Below are 17530 nucleotides of genomic sequence, written 5' to 3'. Positions count from 1 at the left end.
TGACCTTTCCTTTTCAATACATGTCCCATTTCTTTTTGATGTGTTTTTTGTTTTTTTTTTTAGTCTTACTACACCGACTAGTACCAGTCTCGAATGTGAGCATCCCTGGTTCCTTCCTGACATTAAGAAGGACACGTCTGGGGCGCCTGGGTGGCTCAGTCAGTTGAGCGTCCAACTTCACCTCAGATCATGATCTCGTGGTTCGTGGGTTCAAGCCCCGAGTCGGGCTCTGTGCTGACAGCTCAGAGCCTGGAGCCTGCTTTGGATTCTGTGTCTACCTCTCTCTCTCTCTCTGGCCCTCTCCTCCTCTCTCTCTCTCAAAAATAAATAAATAAACTTTAAAAATGGTTTTTAAAAAAAGGACGCATCCGATGTTTCGCCACTAGGACACACATGAAGTAGGTGTCTGGGGGCCGCCAGTCTGTGCACCCCCTGGGCCCGTCCTGCTCCACTTATGTGGCAAACCTGGGGCTGCTCATTCCCTCTCCTCTGTCCCGTGTTTCTCCTCTGGAACATTGATTCCCAGCCTGTCCTGCGGCTACAGGTGGGTCTGTGAGACGAGTCTGGCCAAGAGTCACAGGGAGAAGCCCTGGAAGAGAGAGATTTCCTGAAGAAAAGGTGGAGTCCTAGAGTGCCTGGGTGGCCTAGTGAATTAAGCATCTGACTCTTGATTTCTGCTCAGGTCATGATCTCATGGTCGAGAGTTTGAACCCTGCGTCTGACTCTGCACTGACAGTGCAGACTCCGCTTGGGATCCTGTGTCTCCCTCTCTCTCTGCCCCTCCCCTACCAGCACTGTCTCTGTCTCTCTCAAAATAAGCAAATAAACTTGAAAAAAAAAAAAGGGTGAAATCCCAAGAAGAAACTACCTCTGCCCTTCCTTACCCCCTGCTTTCACGCGGGTGAAATGCTCCAAGATGAGCAGCCGGGCAAGTTCAAGGAAGGAGGTCATGAAGCAGGTCCCCTCATGACATCCCTGGGTCATGCCCCAGCCACTGGTCGTGTTCTTCAACGGGATGCCAGTCGGTGTGCCACAAGAGGAGATGCAGGAGAGGCTCGGGAAACAAAGGTGATTGTACCAATAGGGCCCAGAGACGGGGAGGCACCAGGTGGTCAGGTGGGGGGAGCCCAGGCCAGAGTCTTCTCTGGGATTTCCACAGGGCACAGGTTAGCACTCACAGGGCAGGCTAATCAGCTCAAAATTGGCTACCTTGAATAATTCCAGCAGGTTCGAAACTCCGGGCTGTCCCCAGCTGCCTGGTACCTGGCCCCGGGCTGATGAGGTTCAGGCACTGCCTCCTTGGTCCACAGAGGCTGGCTCTGGGCTGGCCGGCAGGCACATCAAAGGCAGGACTCCACTGGGACCTGCGCCTGCCCTGAGAACCGCTGGCCCAGGGGGGCCAGCCTCCCAAGCCAGAAAGAGTTTGTAAGATGCCGGAACATCGTAAATCACAGAAAATGAAATACAACCACACACGTGGTTAAGCTGCTTCTTGTCGGTCAGGCCCCTGCCGTCTGCTACCTTCTCAGACTGAGTCCTGGTGGGTCAAGGTGGCCCTGGATGAGCACCATTATTTAGGGAACTTCTGTCTTTGTCTACGATCTGGCAGAAAGTACTCGCAAATCCGAAAGGCCTGCGGTCCTACTTTAGAGGTGGAATCTAAGTGACTTTCCAACCTCATCTGCGGAGACTATCTTATTCAGGTTCCCCACCACAACTCCGAACAAAGACCCCGTTTTATTGATCAAAGCTTGTCTGTCTTTTCGATTTCATTACCTCTGTTTCCATCATTTCTTATTTCTTCCTTCTACACTTTCCGTGTTTCCTTTGCTGTTACTAGTGTATTGAGTTGCACACTTAGTGAATTTTATTTCCATCTTTCATATTTCCTGGAAACGCATCTGAGGCTACACACTGTTGGGTCCGTGCTGCGGTTTGGGGCCCTGTCGACACTCGCCAGCGCTTACCTACCCGTGCTGGGCAGGGGGCTGGTGTAGGAGGGGTGCTGCCCACTAGGGGACCCCCTCAGTCACACTGGGCACCAGACACCTCACACACCCTCCCCACTGCCGAGCACAAATGCAGCCCGTGTGAGCAGATGCAGATGGTGCTTTTAGCGGTACGGACTCGAAAATGATTGTGATTTCCATCTTTATTACCCCTTGAACCCAAAATTACACAGAAAGTTTGTTTGTGGGACGCCTGGGGGGCTCAGTTGGTTGAGTGTCCGACTTCAGCTCAGGTCATGATCTCGCAGTCTGTGAGTTGGAGCCCTGCGTAGGGCTCTGTGCTGACAGCTCAGAGCCTGGAGCCTGTTTCGGATTCTGTGTCTCCCTCTCTCTGCCCCTCCCCTACTTGTGCTCTGTCTCTCTTTCTCAAAAATAAACACTAAAAATTAAAAAAAAATGGGCAGAAGAGGGGTGCCTGGGTGGCTCATTCGGTTAAGTGTCTGACTTCAGCTCAGGTCATGATCTCATGGTCTGTGGGTTCGAGCCCCGTGTTGGATTCTGTGCTGACAGCTTGGAGCCTGGAGCCTGCTTCGGATCCTGTGTCTCCCTCTCTCTCTGCCTCTCCTCTGCTTGCGCTCTGTCTCTCTCTCTCTCAAAAATAAATAAACACTAAAAAAATAATTTAAAATAAAAGAAAGTTTGTAATTTCCAAGTAAAAAGATTCTTTCTTCCACTCTTCAGTCCTTTTAACCCAAGACTGTGGCCAAAATCATTTCAACCTTTGTTGGTTCCCCTTGGGTGTTTCAAAAGGATGAATATTTCCACTTGGGAAGAACAGACAGGTTGATAGATAATAAACATTAGATGCAGATTGTGTCAAGCTTGTTAGCAGTTATACATCCCCACTTTCCGTGTGTGTGTTTATGTGATCTTTCGATTTGGGGAGATCTGTTTAATGTGCTCCGTTTCTCCTCGTACCTGTAACAACCCTTGATCCGGGTCCTCGGGTCCTTGGAGGCTCCAGGCTATGCAGTCCTGCTCAGCCTCTCGCTGCATGTTCCTGGACCTTACAGGGCTGATCCCACCCCAGCCCCCGCCCCACTCCCATCTCTCTGACGGGAGCCCTTGAGACACCGACCACCTGGTTAATTAGGGCTGGGTAACCAAGAGAACAGTGTGCTTCCCAGATACCTCATTGATCATCACTAGTATCTATTTGGTTTCCGTTCCTTGATTGAGAAGTCGATTCTCCAACTGTAGACTAAAATAGCGCTCCTAGAAGAAAGCAAATTCAGGGGTGCATAAGCGGCTCAGCGGGTTGGGGGTCCGACTCGGTTCAGGTCATGATCTCGGTTCGTGAGTTTGAGCTCCGCGTCCGGCTCTGTGCTGACAGCTCGGAGTCCGGAGCCTGCTTCGGATTCTGTGTCTCCCTCTCTTTCTGCCCCTCCCCCATTCACACTCTGTCTCTCTCAAATATAAACATTTTAAAAAATTAAAAGGGAAAGCAAATCCATGTAAGAGAGACACCATGAATGCACCGTATTGGGACCACAGCCACAGAGCGCTCTGCAAAAACTGTGATGTCACGTTTTATCTCGTCCTGACTGTCCCCTGGCATAGATGGGGCCACTGAAGAACAAGGTCCCTTCCACATCTGCTGAGGTCAGAACATCTGTGTCCTCCCCAGACTCCCGTGTTGACTCCCCAGTGCCCTATGGGATGGCATTCACAGGTGGAGTCCTCGTGAAAGAGACCCCAGAGAGTCCCCTCACCGTTCCCGCTGAGAGGGGACACAGGAGGACATCTGTGAGGCAGAGGCAGGCCCTCAGCAGATACCTCGCAGAATCTGCAGCCGGGATCCTGGACCTTCCAGCCCCTGGAACCATGAGAAATAGATTCCTGCTGTTTACCAGGCACCCAATCTGTGGTATTTTGCTGTAGCCACCGACACAGACTAAATTGACATCCTTCTAAACACACGGAGCCCAGAATTTAGGCCAAAGCAAGCAGCCTCTGGTGCTCAGGTGATACCCACTCAGCATCAGGGATGAGAGACCCAAGGCAAAGCCAGGGGCGGGGGGTGCTGAGAGAGGCCGAGGTGGGAAGGGACGGAGTCCAGCAGGGTCCCCGCTGACAAGCAGCTGACTGCATAGAAGTTTGCCAGCTCCACGGAGCTTGGGTTAGAGGTTACTACAAACAACTGCACCGGGGACATGCCACAGCCCAGGGAGACCCAGAGGAACACCCGCCTGCCCGCAGCAGGGGCCACACATTCTCTCCTTCGGTCACTGAACATGGGACTCTGAGACCTCCCAGGCTGCTCCGTGACCTGTCGTCCCCGCAAAGCTGAGCAGGGAACATTCATACCTCACCTCCAGCCAGAGATGATTCTCAGAGCCACGGTGGACAGACAGACGAGGGTTCCCCAAGGCAGGGACCCAGTCACACAGCGGGGAAGCAGGGAGGCTCTGGTGGCCAGGTGAGGGCAGAGAGCTTTTGGGAGGGGACCGCCACTTCCCAGCCCACAAGATCCCAACCCACGAGATCCCAGCCCACAAGATCCAGCCGTTGCCTGCTCCATTCTGCTGGGACCTTGTGGTGAAGGCCACCAAGAGCCCGGTTGGAAGAGGAGCATGGCCTCGGGAGGACAAAGGACCTGCCTGCCAGGTCTCTCTCGCCGCCCTTGGAGCCCAGCCCCACCACTCACCCCAGCAAGGAGCCACCAGCCGGCATCCCAGAGACCACCCTGGGACACGGCCAGCCACTCCCCATCTGGAAAACAGGTATGAGGACCTGTCAGCCCCAAGAGGCGGGACTCTCTCTGAATACCCCGAAATAAAACAGGATGCCCCACAAGCAGGATGACTGTTTACTCAGAGAAAGCACACAGCACAGACAGCTCAGCCAGCACTGGGGCTCACAGGACCCCAGCTCAGAGGGCCTGGCTCGCAGGGGCCTAGGAAGGAGCCTGCACCCACCGCAGCCCAGTCTCTGGTTGTGGGCACAGACAGGGGGTCTCAGGCGGTGCACGGCCCCCGGGGGACTCCGGCCTGACCCTCAGTCTCAGGTTTTCTGGCCACAGGATGAGCATGGGCTCTCGGCCAGGAGGGCTCAGACACAGGGCACCAGGCAGTACAAACACCCAGCTGACAATCTACCCTACCCAGTGCAGGTGGGGGTGGGCAGGCCAGGACAGGGGACCCATAGCAGTGACAGAATAGGGTGAAGCCTGGACAGGGGGTGAGTAGGTCAGGAGGTGGAATCAGGGCCAGGGGTGGGGGTCAGAGCAGAAGGTGGGGTCAGAGGGGGGGGGGGCGCGGTCAGAGCAGGGGGTGGGGTCAGGACAGGGGGTGGGTCAGCGCAGGGGTTGAGCTCAGGTTGGGAGGTGGGGTCCGAGCCAGGCGGGGGCTGGGGTCAGGGCAGGGTGCCTGGGCAGGGGTCAGGAGGCCCCGGAAACCCTGGAGGCCCCTGCCCAGCGCGGGCGGAGGGCGCAGCAGCAGCCAATCGTTCCCCGCACAGCTCCGGCCTCGGTGCGCCTTCTTCCCAGGCCCAGGAGAGGACAAGCCCAGGTGAACCACATAAGGCTCGCAGGTAGCCAGATGGGATGGGGGTGGGGGGGGCCGCCGCAGCCTCCGCTGGCTCTCCAGCCCCCCCGCCCTGCCTCCCCGCCCCCCCCCTCAGGGCGCCCTCACAGCAGCTGGCCAGCGCGTTTGCTGCGCCACACCACCAGGCCGGCCATGGCCACGGTCAGCAGGACGGGCACGACGATGAGCGGGATGAGGACCTCGTCTGGAGGGTCCTCCCAGTGTGCCCTGTCCACCGTGCAGTTGGAGAAGAACTGCCTGTGGATGCCGGTGATGAAGCCTTGCGCCAGGGGGTTGGGCCAGTAGCAGCCCACCACGTTGGTCTCCACCTCGGTGCAGTTGGTAAAGCTCTGGTAGTACCTGCGGAGGCAGAGCGGTGACCACCCGGCTCCCTGCGCCCCCTCCTGCCGGCCTTAACCCTGGAGGGCAGGGGAAGGGGGCACAGTCCCAGGGGGCCAGGGGGAGGAGGGCAGGGGAAGGGGGCGCGGTCCCAGGGGGCCAGGGGGAGGAGGGCAGGGGAAGGGGGCCCCGTCCAAGGGGGCCGGGGGAGGAGGTGTGTCTGGACAGCAGACAGGAGCGCCCTCCGGGCCCTGTCAGACCTGCTGGGACCCAGGGATCCATTCTTTACCTTCTTGCCCAGAGGTAAGGGTGAGGGGACCCTGCCCTGCCGCAAACCGTTCTGCCCCGGGGCTCAGCCCCGCTCTCCCCAAGCCTCACCGCCTCCCCCAGGCGCACAGCTGTGCTCTACTGGGCCTGGCAGGATGCCCCCACGCCAGTGACGATGACCTCTGCACAGACCCAGGCATCCTCCAGCCCAACCCCAAACTTGGCATCTCAACAAAGAACAGCCAGAGCAAGGAAGCCCCGAGGCTGAGTCCCGCCCACACCTCAGGTGGTGACCGGCTCCCCATGAGGCCGAGAGCCCCCAGAGCCTTCCCAGGTCTGCCCAGAGGACACAGGCCTGCCCCTTCTCCAAGGGAGACGCTGCACGACCGGCAGGGCCCTCATCATCTGGACACTCTCTGAGCCCCAGGGGAGGGTCTCTCTGAGGCCAAGCACCAGCTGCCTCATTTGCCAGGTCAGGAGGGGACAGCCCCCTCAGACAGGACAGGCTGGAGCCGCCTCCCCCCACGGGCCTCCCTGTCCCTCATCAGCAAACCACCCAGGGAAAGCCTCATCTGTCCAGGAGGTGGGCTCTAGATGGTCTCCTAACAGTTGACAAGGTGCAGCCACCAGGACCCGCCTGGCCCTGGACACGAGTGGCCTCTGGAGGTGGGGCCTCGACTGCCACCCACCATCCAAGACGCTCTGGAGAGAAGGCCAGATGGACACCTGCTGGGGTGCACCCGCTCTGTCCACTGCCCGTGCTGCCGCCTGGCTGAGCCCCGCATACAGGGCGGGAGCTGGAGGGCGAGCACAGGCTGGGGTGAGGCTGGCCTGAGGCTCTGCGCCCCATCCCCTCCTTCCCTGCACTGTCCTGGGGAAGGTGGCCTGGCCTGAGCCACCAACAGGAAGAAACTGCTTCCCACAAGGAGTTTCCTGCACAGACGCCATCTGCCCAAGGGGGACAGGAGATGGGGGCAGCAGACCCACTTGGCCAGGCCCTCCCGGCGCCTGCCCCTCCTGCCAGCACCAGGTAAGGCCTACGAGGAAGAGCCCACACGGCCTAAAGAGAGCCGGAAGCAAAGGGGACGGCCTGAATCACATCCAGAGCCTGGATGTGCCTAGGACAGGTCCGCGGGAAGCCCAGGACCCCCAGACCATCCCCTGCATGTCCAGGTTCAGCGACCTGCCGCCCGGGAGGCATCTGACCTGACACCCGGCCAAGGCCTTTGCCTGGAGCAGCCCCCGTCCCCGGGTCTGCCAGGAGCCCTGTGTTCTGACTCCCTTGCCTCCCAGAAGGCCACCACCACCCTCCCCAGGCTCCGGGGGAGGGGGGGGCGCTGAGACGAGGTAGGGACACAGGCAGTGGAGCCCGACCCCACGCCCCCAGAGGGCAGCTGGGAACAGTGCACCAAACAGGCTTCCTCCAGCCACATTTCTTATGTCCCTGAGCCTCAGTTTCTCCTCTGTAAGTGGGGCTCCTAGGACGTACCCAGTAGGGTGGCCAAGGGGCCACACGTGCAGGTGCACACAGAGCTGAGCACAGGACCCATCTCCGTGGATCTACTCACAAGGGCCACGTGTAAAATGCCCCGCCTGCTGCCTCTCAACGCTGCCAGTCGGCTGGGTACACGACGAGGGCTGCGGACAACACGGCTCCCGGCCTCCTGCCATCCCCGCAGCCCCAAGCCCTGTTAACTCACCAGCCCCGGCTCAGGCTGGACACAGAACTGGGGGTGTTGTTCACAAGGAAGAAGGTGTTTGCTCCGTATCTTTCGTCCTCACGTCCCCTCGTCACCCAGGGCCTCCCCGGTCCCCCCCTGCTGCGGCTCCCAGAGCCTCCCTCCCCCGCCCAGGGTGCAGCTGTAGCCCAGACGGCAGAGGGGCGCATACAGCCCAGAAGCTCCCCGCAGATGCCCCCCCCCACCAGGCAGACGCGTCGCCTGCTTGGCTCCTTGCTGCCTGTGCTTTTGCTCAGAGGCAGCAGAGAAGGGCATCTGGAAACCTCGATAGCGGCCACCCCTTGACAGGGTGGACGGGGACGTGGTGGCGGGAGTCTCCATCCTCCACGAGCTGGTTGCAGGGCAGGGACAGAGCAGTGACCTCAGACATGGAAGGCCCTGGTGCAGGCCGCCCTCCACACCTCGTGCTTGCTGCCCCTGGGACCCCTTGGCCCCTCGGGGGCTCCCCCTCTCTCTCCCACTCTGCACTCATCTGTGGGGGGAGGGGGCACAGCCACCCCTGTGCCTAAGCAAAGGTGCCCAGGAAACACGAGGTAGGAGCTATGCATGTCTGATGGTGTCTTCGTGAGGACAGATTGGCTGGGAAGTGCATTCTAGAATTCCGAAGCCCCGGCCTGCCATCTCCTGGTTTCCAGGGCTGCATGGGGCCTGATTCCTCACCCATGTGTCCAGCCCGCTCTTGTCTGCACACGTGGCCCTACCCCTTCATGGCCCGCTCCCTGGTCCACGTCCTTGGTGCCCGGAGAGCCCTTGGGGTCTGTAGACCCACATCCCCGCCTGGCAGTGTCCCTGAGTTCCTTCTGTGTCTCCTTACTCTCTTTCTAGAACTCCTGCCCCCAGGGTACCAGGCCTGGTGGCTGGCCCCTGACCGCCCCCTGCTTCCTGGGAGACTTCCTCCCACATTCATCTTCAGCCCCATGCTTCACTCCCAGTGGCTCTTTCTGTGTCTGGAGCACTTCCTCTCTTGCTTGTCACTCTGTCTTTGAGCCACTAGTATGGCCTTGGGGTACCCCTCTTGCTGTACTAGGGTCTCGGGTTCCTGTCCCATGGGAGGTTCCCAACCAGGAAGGGCCACGGCAGGTGGGCGCTCGGGCCTGGGAAAGGGTTGCCTGGAAACTTCCCGGGCTCCACTGGGCCCTCCGAAGGGACCCCCGCTCCCCTACGTGTCAGAAAAGAAGGTTCACCCAAGGGGTCACCTCCTGGGTCCAGCAGGGCACCAGCCACTCTCCCCAGGTTCCCGGCTCAGTCCCAGCAGCCCGGAGGACAAGCCTCAGTGAGGGGCTCTGGACCCGCAGCGGCTCCCCAGATGGCCCTCGGGTGCTGTGCTGCCCACTCAGGGCTCTGGGGGTCAGCCCCCCTTTTGGCGTGGGGCCGGGTTTGGCAGGTGTGGGAAGTCTGCTCCCGCTGGCTCTCCGACTCCAGATGGCCCCCGGCCCTGTCCTCTGGCCCCAAGGCTGGACGTTTCCTTGACCTCCTTGTCGAGGCCTTAGCGGTGACATCCCACCCTCCCTGGCCCTCCTCATGTGTCCACTCCAAGCCTGACGTCCGAGCTTCCTTCTCCAGAAGCTTCCTCAGGGCTCCCAGGACAAGAAGGAGCCTGGGATCGCGCTTTGCATCAAACATCAAGACACGCTGGCTTTTACCTCCTAGCAGATGGTCAGCAATGGGCCGGCCACCCTGCCTGCACCCTCCCACTTCAGCTTCCCGCTCTGCTGGCGGCCACCACGGTCTTGCGCTGTCCCTGCCCCATGCCTGCCGGGGGCCCCCGCCCTCCCTAGGAGCCCTGGGTCTGCTCAGCTGCATCAGCCCGTATTCCTCCAAACCACCCCCTCGCTCTCCATCCCCAACAGCTGTTCTAGGGGCTTCCATGCCCAGTGCCCCGGCAGACAGTGGCTCTGGCGGCAAGGTCCACACCCACACCCCCTGCACGGACCGGCACAGTCGGTGTGAGGGAACTGTTCCCGAACCAAACAGAGTGAAGTTTCCGCACCTGCTGGGAACGGGCAGGGGTGGGCAGGGGAGCGCGGCAGGGTCAAGACCACCGCCAGGAGGGCAGGGGAGGGTGACAGGGGCAGGGCCAAGGCCGGGAGGGCAGAGGAGGGCGGGGGTGGGTACAGAAGGGTGGCACGTGCAGGGCTGCAGCCAGGAGGGCCAGGAGGCAGCAGGGGCGGCACCGGGACACTCACACGATGAACTCAGACAGGTGGCACCACTTCCAGACGTCCACTGTGTGCATCATGTCTGCGAAAGCCTGCCCGCACTGGGGCAGCTTCTCCAGCATGCGCGTCTCGTTGCAGCCCCCCACTCGGGGACACCCACCTAGAGAGGGGACAGTGTGGTCCTTCCACTGCTAGGAATGGTTTGCAAGGTGACCCTGGGGCCCTCCTGTGACATCCCCCCCACACCCCGCCCTGCAGGCAGCTGGGTCTTCCTCCCTCACCTGGCCTCCCGTGTGGCCCAAGGAGATGGAAGCCAGTGCAAAAAGGGCTCCACATGGGTGTCACCAAGACAGGACCTCCCATGGCTGTGACCTCCCACAGGGTGGGGAGACAAGTCAAGGGAGGGCAGGGGATGCACCTCCTGGGGGTCCAGGAGGCCGAGAACAGACAAGGGTGTGATGGGGGTGGGGAGTGGGTCCCACCAATCAGGGATGGCAGAGAGGCCCCACTGCAGCTCAAGGGTCAAGGGTGCCCAGAGCATGTCCCCAGAAAGATCTGCAGGGTCTGCTGACCGTCCAAGACCATGAGGGCATCGGCAGGGGCCCTGCACATGTGAACCAGTGCCCTGGATTGCATGAGGCCCAGGGCCAACGTGACACAGGGACTCATGTTCCAAAAGCTGAGGCCAGATCTTTGGCCGCCCTCCCCCCAGGCTCCCCCAGGATTCCCAGCATACCCCTCCCCACCACCTCTGCCCCCAGATCCGATCCCTCCACCTCTACCTTCCCCCAGCTCATCTCCCCACCTACAGTGCCCACCTGTCTCCTTCAGGACCGGCCACCCTCCCTCCCCAGGCACCCTTCCAAGTGTCAGGCCCCCCTCATAAACTTCCCTCCCATGACCCCTGCAGTGTGTGTTCTGGGGTGTGTGCATACGTGTGCACGTGTATGTGTGTACACAGCCCTGCCACCTGTGTCCGGGTATCTGTGAGTGTATGTGTTTGTGTATGTGTTTGTGTATGTGTGTGCTTGGACGGACGGCCCTGTCGTGTGTGTCCTGGCACAGGGTACTGTGTTGCAGGAGAAACCACGGGGAAGGAAACAGGAGAAAGGCCCACACCCAGAACCGGGCAGACCCACGCTCACACCCAGCATCACTGGTCACCAGCTCACCTCAGTTTCCCCATCTGTAAAGTGAGGGAAACAGGCCGTGCTGCACAAGGGGGCTGTGCTGACAGGCGTTAGTCATGTGCCCACAGAGGCTCCCGTCTTCACCATGTCATTACTATAGGTGTTTGATAATTGCCGGCTGCTCCCTCACTCCCCTAACCACCAGCGCCTCATTGGTATTCCGAAAAGACTTTTCGAGAGAACGAATGAATGAATGAATGATCAGGTCCTGAGGGCAGCAGCGCAAAGTTATGGTCACGTGTTCTACCGAGTGCTGCTCCCTCTAAGCGCAGGAAGTGCAAAAGAGGGGCGCCTGGGTGGCGCAGTCGGTTGAGCGCCGACTTCAGCCAGGTCACGATCTCGCGGTCCGTGAGTTCGAGCCCCGCGTCGGGCTCTGGGCTGATGGCTCGGAGCCTGGAGCCTGTTTCCGATTCTGTGTCTCCCTCTCTCTCTGCCCCTCCCCCGTTCATGCTCTGTCTCTCTCTGTCCCAAAAAAATAAATAAACGTTGAAAAAAAAAATTAAAAAAAAAAAAAAAAAAAAAGAAATGTCTGTTACCAGGAAAGGCAGGTTCGGAACCACTCCGATTCTGCCCTGCAGGCCAGGTAGTCCCCACGGGAGGCCACAGTCCTCCTGATGCTCCCACCACACAGACCCAGAAGCCCTTGCCGGCTCAGGGAGGGGCTGTGTGTCATACAGAGGGTGGGCCCGTGACCACAAGGGCACTTCTGGGGGGACAGAGGAAGGGAAGAGTGAAGAGGCCAAGGCAATGAGAAGTTTTTCTTAAAAATTAAGTCCAAAAGGAGACAGATGAAAAGAGAAGAGAAAAAGCACTGATGGTAAAAATGATAGATTTAAACCAAACCACGTCAATAGTCAGATTTAGAGTCGATGGTCTAGCCACTCCAATTGAGAAACAAAGATTGTTAAATGAGATCAATATACAAGCCCCGACCATAGCTGTTCACAAGCATCCTACTTTAAATAAAAAGACTCAAATACATTCAAAGGAAAAGGATGGGAGAAGACATATGCTGCTACTAATCCAAAGAAAGGTGGGGTGGTTATATGAGTATTGAACGAAGTGTCTTTCAGAGCAAAGAATATCACCAGAGATAAGGAGGGGCTTTCATAATGATAAATGGTTCGATTCACCAAAAAGACACAGCAATGCTAAACATGTATGCACCTAATAACAGCATCAAAACACAGGAGGCAAAAATGGACACAACTGCAAGGGGAAAAACGAGAAATCCACAATTATAGCTGGGAATTTGATACTCCTCTCTCAACAATTTACAGAACAAATGAATAGACCAAAAAATCAGTAAGAACAGTGGGAAAGTGCCTAGTATAGATAGGAGGCCATGAAGTCAGAAGGCACTGTGCTTAGGGGGTGGGCGTCCGTGGTTCTTAGGGGTGAAAGAGAGGCAGTGTGGTTGGAAAGGTGGCTCCCAAGCCAGACTGGTGTGCAGGCCTCCCAGGGCAGTTTTCTCTTTATTTTAATGTTTATTTATTTTGAGAGAGAGAAAGAGAGAGAACACGCAGGTGCAAGTGAAGGAGGGGCAGAGGGAGAGAGGGAGAATCCCAGGCAGGCTCCACACTGTCAGCACAGAGCCTGATGCAGGGCTTGATCTCACAAACTGTGAGATCATGACCTGAGCAGAAATCAAGAGTTGGACACTTAACCAACTGAGCCTCCTAGACACCCCAAGTTTTCAACCCCAGTGCTCTCCCCCTGAACCCAACCTCAGAGACTTTGCATCACAGGGTCCCAGGCAAGCAGCAGCCAAGACCCAGGCTTACGTGCCTTCAAGAGGAGCCTCGCCATCTCCACAGAGTGCCCTGTCCTGTCAGGTCTCCCTCTCAGAGGCACTTAAAGACAGGGTCACCACGCGGGGAAGGGCACCCACCTGCCCAGTAACACGATGGGGAGTCCAGCCCAAGCCACCTACCTGCAGAGCTGCCCCCAGGGGCATGTCACACCAGCCTGGACTTGACACCCTCATGCCAACCCCATCCTTGGTTTGCCTGAGGAACAGCATCATGCCTGCTGCCCCCATGCCCCCGGTTTAAAGACCAAAGGAGGGGCGCCTGGGTGGGCCCAGTCAGTTAATCGTCTGGCTTCGACTCAGGTCATGATCTCATGGTTTGTGAGTTCGAGCCCCGCGACAGGCTCTGTGCTGACAGCTCAGAGCCTGGAGTCTGCTTTAGATTCTCTCTCTCTCTCTCTCTCTCTCTCTCTCTCTCTCAAAAATAAATAAACATAAAAAAACAATATGCTAAATATCTCTATGTAAAAAAAAAAAAAAGGCCACAGGAAAAGTGACGTTCCCACAGCCAAGTGTAGTCAACATGAGCCAGGGTGTGCAGAACGGGCCTCCCCCCACCCTGCCCAGCTGCACTTGCCCAGCCTTCTGGCAGAAAGGCAGCCCCGGGTCCAGGGCCACGTAGGCCAGGTGTTAGTGACTCTGGGGAGTGCAGGCCCCAGGGGCCACGCGGCGGGGACAATGATGAAGCCAGCCTGTGTTCCTGTCTCCCATTGCCGCCCTGTTCCAAAGGCACCTTTCTCTGCAGCTCCCCAGTGGGTGTCCCACCATGGGTGCTGGAAGCCCACCAGCATTCCCCACACCTGGTGCTTGGAGCCATCCCTGGGCCTGGCCTTTCCCTCGTGAGATCATCTCAGCATCCCATCCAAGTCTCCCACACGGGTCCATGCCGTCACCTCCTGCCAGCCACTGCCACACCTCCCAACAAGAGCTTGCCTGGACTGGACCCCGACACCAGGACCTGCTCCTCTGGACCCCCTTGTCCCCAGGACCTGGACCCGGAGCCCCTAAGCCTGGAGCCCCTGGACCCCCCAGCGTGCCCTAACCACCTGCTGTCAAACCACTAAGACCCAGCTCAGCGCTTCCTCCCTCTTGTTCTCCTCTTCCCCCTCCCCTTGGGCCCCCTTTCTTCCCTCCCTCCTCCTCCTCCTTGCTGGATCAGAGTCTCCATACCCCACAGCAGCAGGAGCTTGGGCAGGGCTGGTCGGAAACGTGCCATTAAGGACCGCAGGCGCGCTGTGCAGGTGCCAGGACAGCGCCACCCCTGGGCCTGCACGAGGCGGGCACCGTGGGACACCTGCCGGACCAGCCAGAAGTGTCCTGGGTGAGGGAGGGGGCGCTCTGGCATCATTTCTGGTGCACAACCTGGGCTCCCGAAGAAACCCAACAGCCCAGCCAGGGTTATAACAGAAGGTAGAGACGCAGCCTCCTGCCAGGGAGCCGCCGGCTGCATCAGTGGCGGGCTTAGGAATTCAAATGAAACACAAAACTGCTTCCAATGGTCCGTCGGGGAAACAAAGAGAAGACAGGTCTGTGCTCCTTCTGTCTCAGGGTCTCCCGGGCTCCAGGAAACGAGAAGCAGCCTAAAGGATGTGTTCCCTGGAGGAAGGCCTTTTATACCACTTGGAAATGAAATATGGGAGCCCTTCATGCTCCCTAGGTGCCCATAGCTTCTGGAAGGTTCTGCCCCTGCCCCTGCAGTCTGGGCAGGGCCCTCCTCATCCCGGGCCTCGGTTTCATATCTACAAAACAAGGAGTGGGCTCAGGAGACCTGCAAGGCACCTCTCGGCCACCATGTCTGCGCGGTCACTGTGTCCCAGGGGTACCTGGGCCCAGCTGAGTCCTTACAAGTCAGAGTGACAGGAGAGGACGGGGCATGAGGACACCATGACTCTTACCACCGGCAAATGTTCGGTGCTATGTTCACACCGTCTTGGGGTGCCGTGAGCCCCTGGAGCCATAGCCGCTGCCCGACTCCGCTTCCCACGGTGCGTGAGCCAGGCGCTGCCAAGTGCTCTCCCCGGTCTACGCCCAAGCCCCCCTACTCAGGCACGGGGTATGGGGACTAAACCGACAGACTCCAACTGAAGGTCACAATAGTCCTTCCCAGGTTCCTCTTTCTGTATCCACACTGCACCGGGGAAACTGAGGCGGTAAGTGCCTTACGATCTTGAGGTTAAGCAGCTGCAGAGAAGCCCTGGGATTCGCACTCGGACCAAAGAGCGCAATCGGGGACTGGGCGCAGGGGCGAGCCCCAGCCAAGTGGGCCCAGCTGGGCGTCACCACCACCACACTAGCTGCCATGTCTGAATGGAGTTCTGGAATTTGCCCAAGAAACCCGAATTCACCTTCCTCTCTCAGCCCTTCACGGCCAGTGCCGGATGGGCCTCCGCCGGCAAGAACCGGCCCCCCAGCTGGACCTGCTCCCTGGATGGCCGGGCTCCCACTCCACAGAGATGTCGCAGCCCTGGGACCCTCCTTCCCGATGCAGCACCATCCGGAGCTCAGCCCCACCTCTGACACACGGCATGTGACCATGAGCGGGCATCTCTCCCGCCCAGCAGCCACTTCCCAAGACCCTGGCTCTGGCAGGACCAGCGCTGGGCTGGGTCTGCAGGGAGGCTGGCCTGGCCCCACCCTGGCGGGGGAGGGAGGCCCCGGACCCACCCTGGGCGGGCCAGGTGGCCCTCCAGACACGAGCCCCGTGTTGGTAACGCGGATGTGTGTAGGGTCTGGGTCTGGTCCTTCATGATCCCATGCTGAAAGCAGGTTCTGGGAATAAAGCAAGGGTTCCCTTCCCTGGAGGAGCCAAAGCTCCAGTCCAGGGGGCTCACTTTTAGGCTTCCTGCAACCCCAAGTCAACGTGCTCCCGATGTCCCGAAGCCGCCACGCACCAGGCTCTTGCCTTCAGCCAGAAATCCACCTGACCCCAGGCTCTCACCCTGCCATGTGAGGCGAAGCCACAGTCCCTTCACCCAGACATCTTGGGGGGGGGGGGGACAGCCCAGAGACTGGGAAGCCGAGGGGCTCACCGGTCCTTTCTCACAGCTGCAGCCAGTTCCAAACCAGCAAAGCCGACAACGACTCCACACAGGCTCAACTTGGCGTCTCACAGCCAGGGCGATGCGCCAGAGAGGGCAAGGCTGATGCCCCAAAGGACCCAGGGGACAGTGGCCCCTCAGAGGGGCCCTGGGCCACCGGCCCCGGGGTCAGGCTGCCCACCTCACCTCAGCAGCCTGCCCAGCAAGCCTCTGCAAACAAGCCCTCCCCAAAAGCACACACACCCTCTTACTTGATCTTGGATCATCTCTCTACTAAAATTTTCCTAAGCCAGCTTTTCATTCAATCCATTCCTGATTCGTAAACAATGTATCCTCCCTGGAGCCCCATTTTCTTGCTGGAGAAGGGATCTTGAGGGAAGCCTCAGAGAGCCGCCCCCTTCCCTGTCCCGCTCACACACTGAAGGGCTGTCCTCCGGGGAAGGGACGAGCCCTACGGGGTCTGGATTCCTCTCACCCACGCCCTGAGAGTGGTGTGCACGCGAAAGCCCCAGGACGGGGAGCTCACTACCCAACAGGGAAGCGGCAGCCGACCGCCTCTGCTCACTCGGTGTCGCGACGGCAGGCCGTCCCCAGCCCTCTGGCGGCGATTCCAGGGACATCGCAGCTGCGAGGAGCCGACCGGGCAGATCCTGCAGGACCCCCCGCGCCTCCCTTCCCAGCGCCGGTCGGTCGCCTTCGGCTCCTCCGGGGAGAGCGGACAGGACCCTCCCGCGGAGGCTGGGGACGGCGCCGGGGTCTCCCCTCGCCCCTCTGGAGCCGGGCGCACCGGGCAGGCCGGGATCCGTGCAGGGCAAAGGCGCGGCCAGGCGCGGGTGCTGGAAGTCGAAGCCCGCGGGTCCCCGTGGCCCCGAAGGGGGTCGGGGCGTCCCGGAGCCGGACCCCGCGTCCCCTTACCGCACAGCAGCTGCAGAAGCAGCGGCAGCAGAAACCGCGGGCGCCGCCGCTCTCGCGTCTCCATGGCCGATGGCTGCGGCGCGCGGTCGGCTCGGTCCCGGCTGGGTGCGTGGGGGGCGCCCGGGGACGCGGTCGAGGGTGGGGCCGCCGAAAGCCCGCCCCTAGCTGCGCCCTCCCCCTCGGGGACGCGCCCACCCCCTGGGGACACTCCTTCCAGAACGCGCGCTCGCCCAGGACGCGCGCTACCCCCCCTCCAGCACGCCCTCCCTCCAACAGGACTCGCCCCCTATCCCGGACGCACAGCCCCAAGACACTGCCTCGCACCCCGGGTGTGATCCCTGGCCCTCCTGTTCTGGGGGTGCTGCCCGCGCGAGCGCGTGGGTTAACAGGCCGGGGGCAGGCTGGGGGCGGGGGCTGGCGGGGTGATGGGGGGCGGCCTCTGGGAGCGCGCCTGGGCGGAAAGGTGTAGGCAGGTGTCGGGCGGGAGTGCTGTGCTCAGAGCCTGTGAGAGGCTCTGCAGGGCTGGTGGCGCGAGGGCGG

General features: G+C 59.9%; 1 protein-coding gene and 1 long non-coding RNA gene across 2 annotated transcripts; both read right to left on the bottom strand.

Annotated features, from left to right (window-relative positions):
• Positions 1–282: 282 nt before the first annotated feature.
• Positions 283–2281, bottom strand: LOC122486423. Its single transcript, XR_006298152.1, has 3 exons — positions 1210–2281; positions 885–1054; positions 283–589 (listed from the first exon to the last, which is right to left on the bottom strand). It is a non-coding gene; the product is annotated as an uncharacterized LOC122486423 (long non-coding RNA).
• Positions 2282–4804: 2523 nt separating this feature from the next.
• On the bottom strand, positions 4805–17132 carry RAMP3 (receptor activity modifying protein 3). Its single transcript, XM_043588411.1, has 3 exons — positions 16991–17132; positions 10065–10197; positions 4805–5893 (listed from the first exon to the last, which is right to left on the bottom strand). The coding sequence occupies exons 1-3, from the start codon at positions 17052–17054 to the stop codon at positions 5638–5640; spliced, it is 453 nt and encodes a 150-aa protein (XP_043444346.1). The 5' UTR covers positions 17055–17132; the 3' UTR covers positions 4805–5637.
• Between the last annotated feature and the right edge of the window lie 398 nt (positions 17133–17530).

This window comes from Prionailurus bengalensis, chromosome A2, assembly GCF_016509475.1.
Source record: "Prionailurus bengalensis isolate Pbe53 chromosome A2, Fcat_Pben_1.1_paternal_pri, whole genome shotgun sequence".
In the NCBI taxonomy this organism is placed as follows: Eukaryota; Metazoa; Chordata; class Mammalia; order Carnivora; family Felidae; genus Prionailurus; species Prionailurus bengalensis.
The sequence above is the reverse complement of the archived record's forward strand: the minus strand, read 5'-3'. Positions and strand labels throughout refer to the sequence as shown.

Coding starts and splice junctions, on each gene's coding strand:
- RAMP3 (XM_043588411.1), bottom strand. CDS start 17,054: ATGGAGACGCGAGAGCGGCGGCGCCCGCGGTTTCTGCTGCCGCTGCTT. Junction 10,198..16,990: donor GCTTCTGCAGCTGCTGTGCG/GTAAGGGGACGC, acceptor TCCCCTCTCTAG/GTGGGTGTCCCCGAGTGGGG. Junction 5,894..10,064: donor CACCTGTCTGAGTTCATCGT/GTGAGTGTCCCG, acceptor CTGCCTCCGCAG/GTACTACCAGAGCTTTACCA.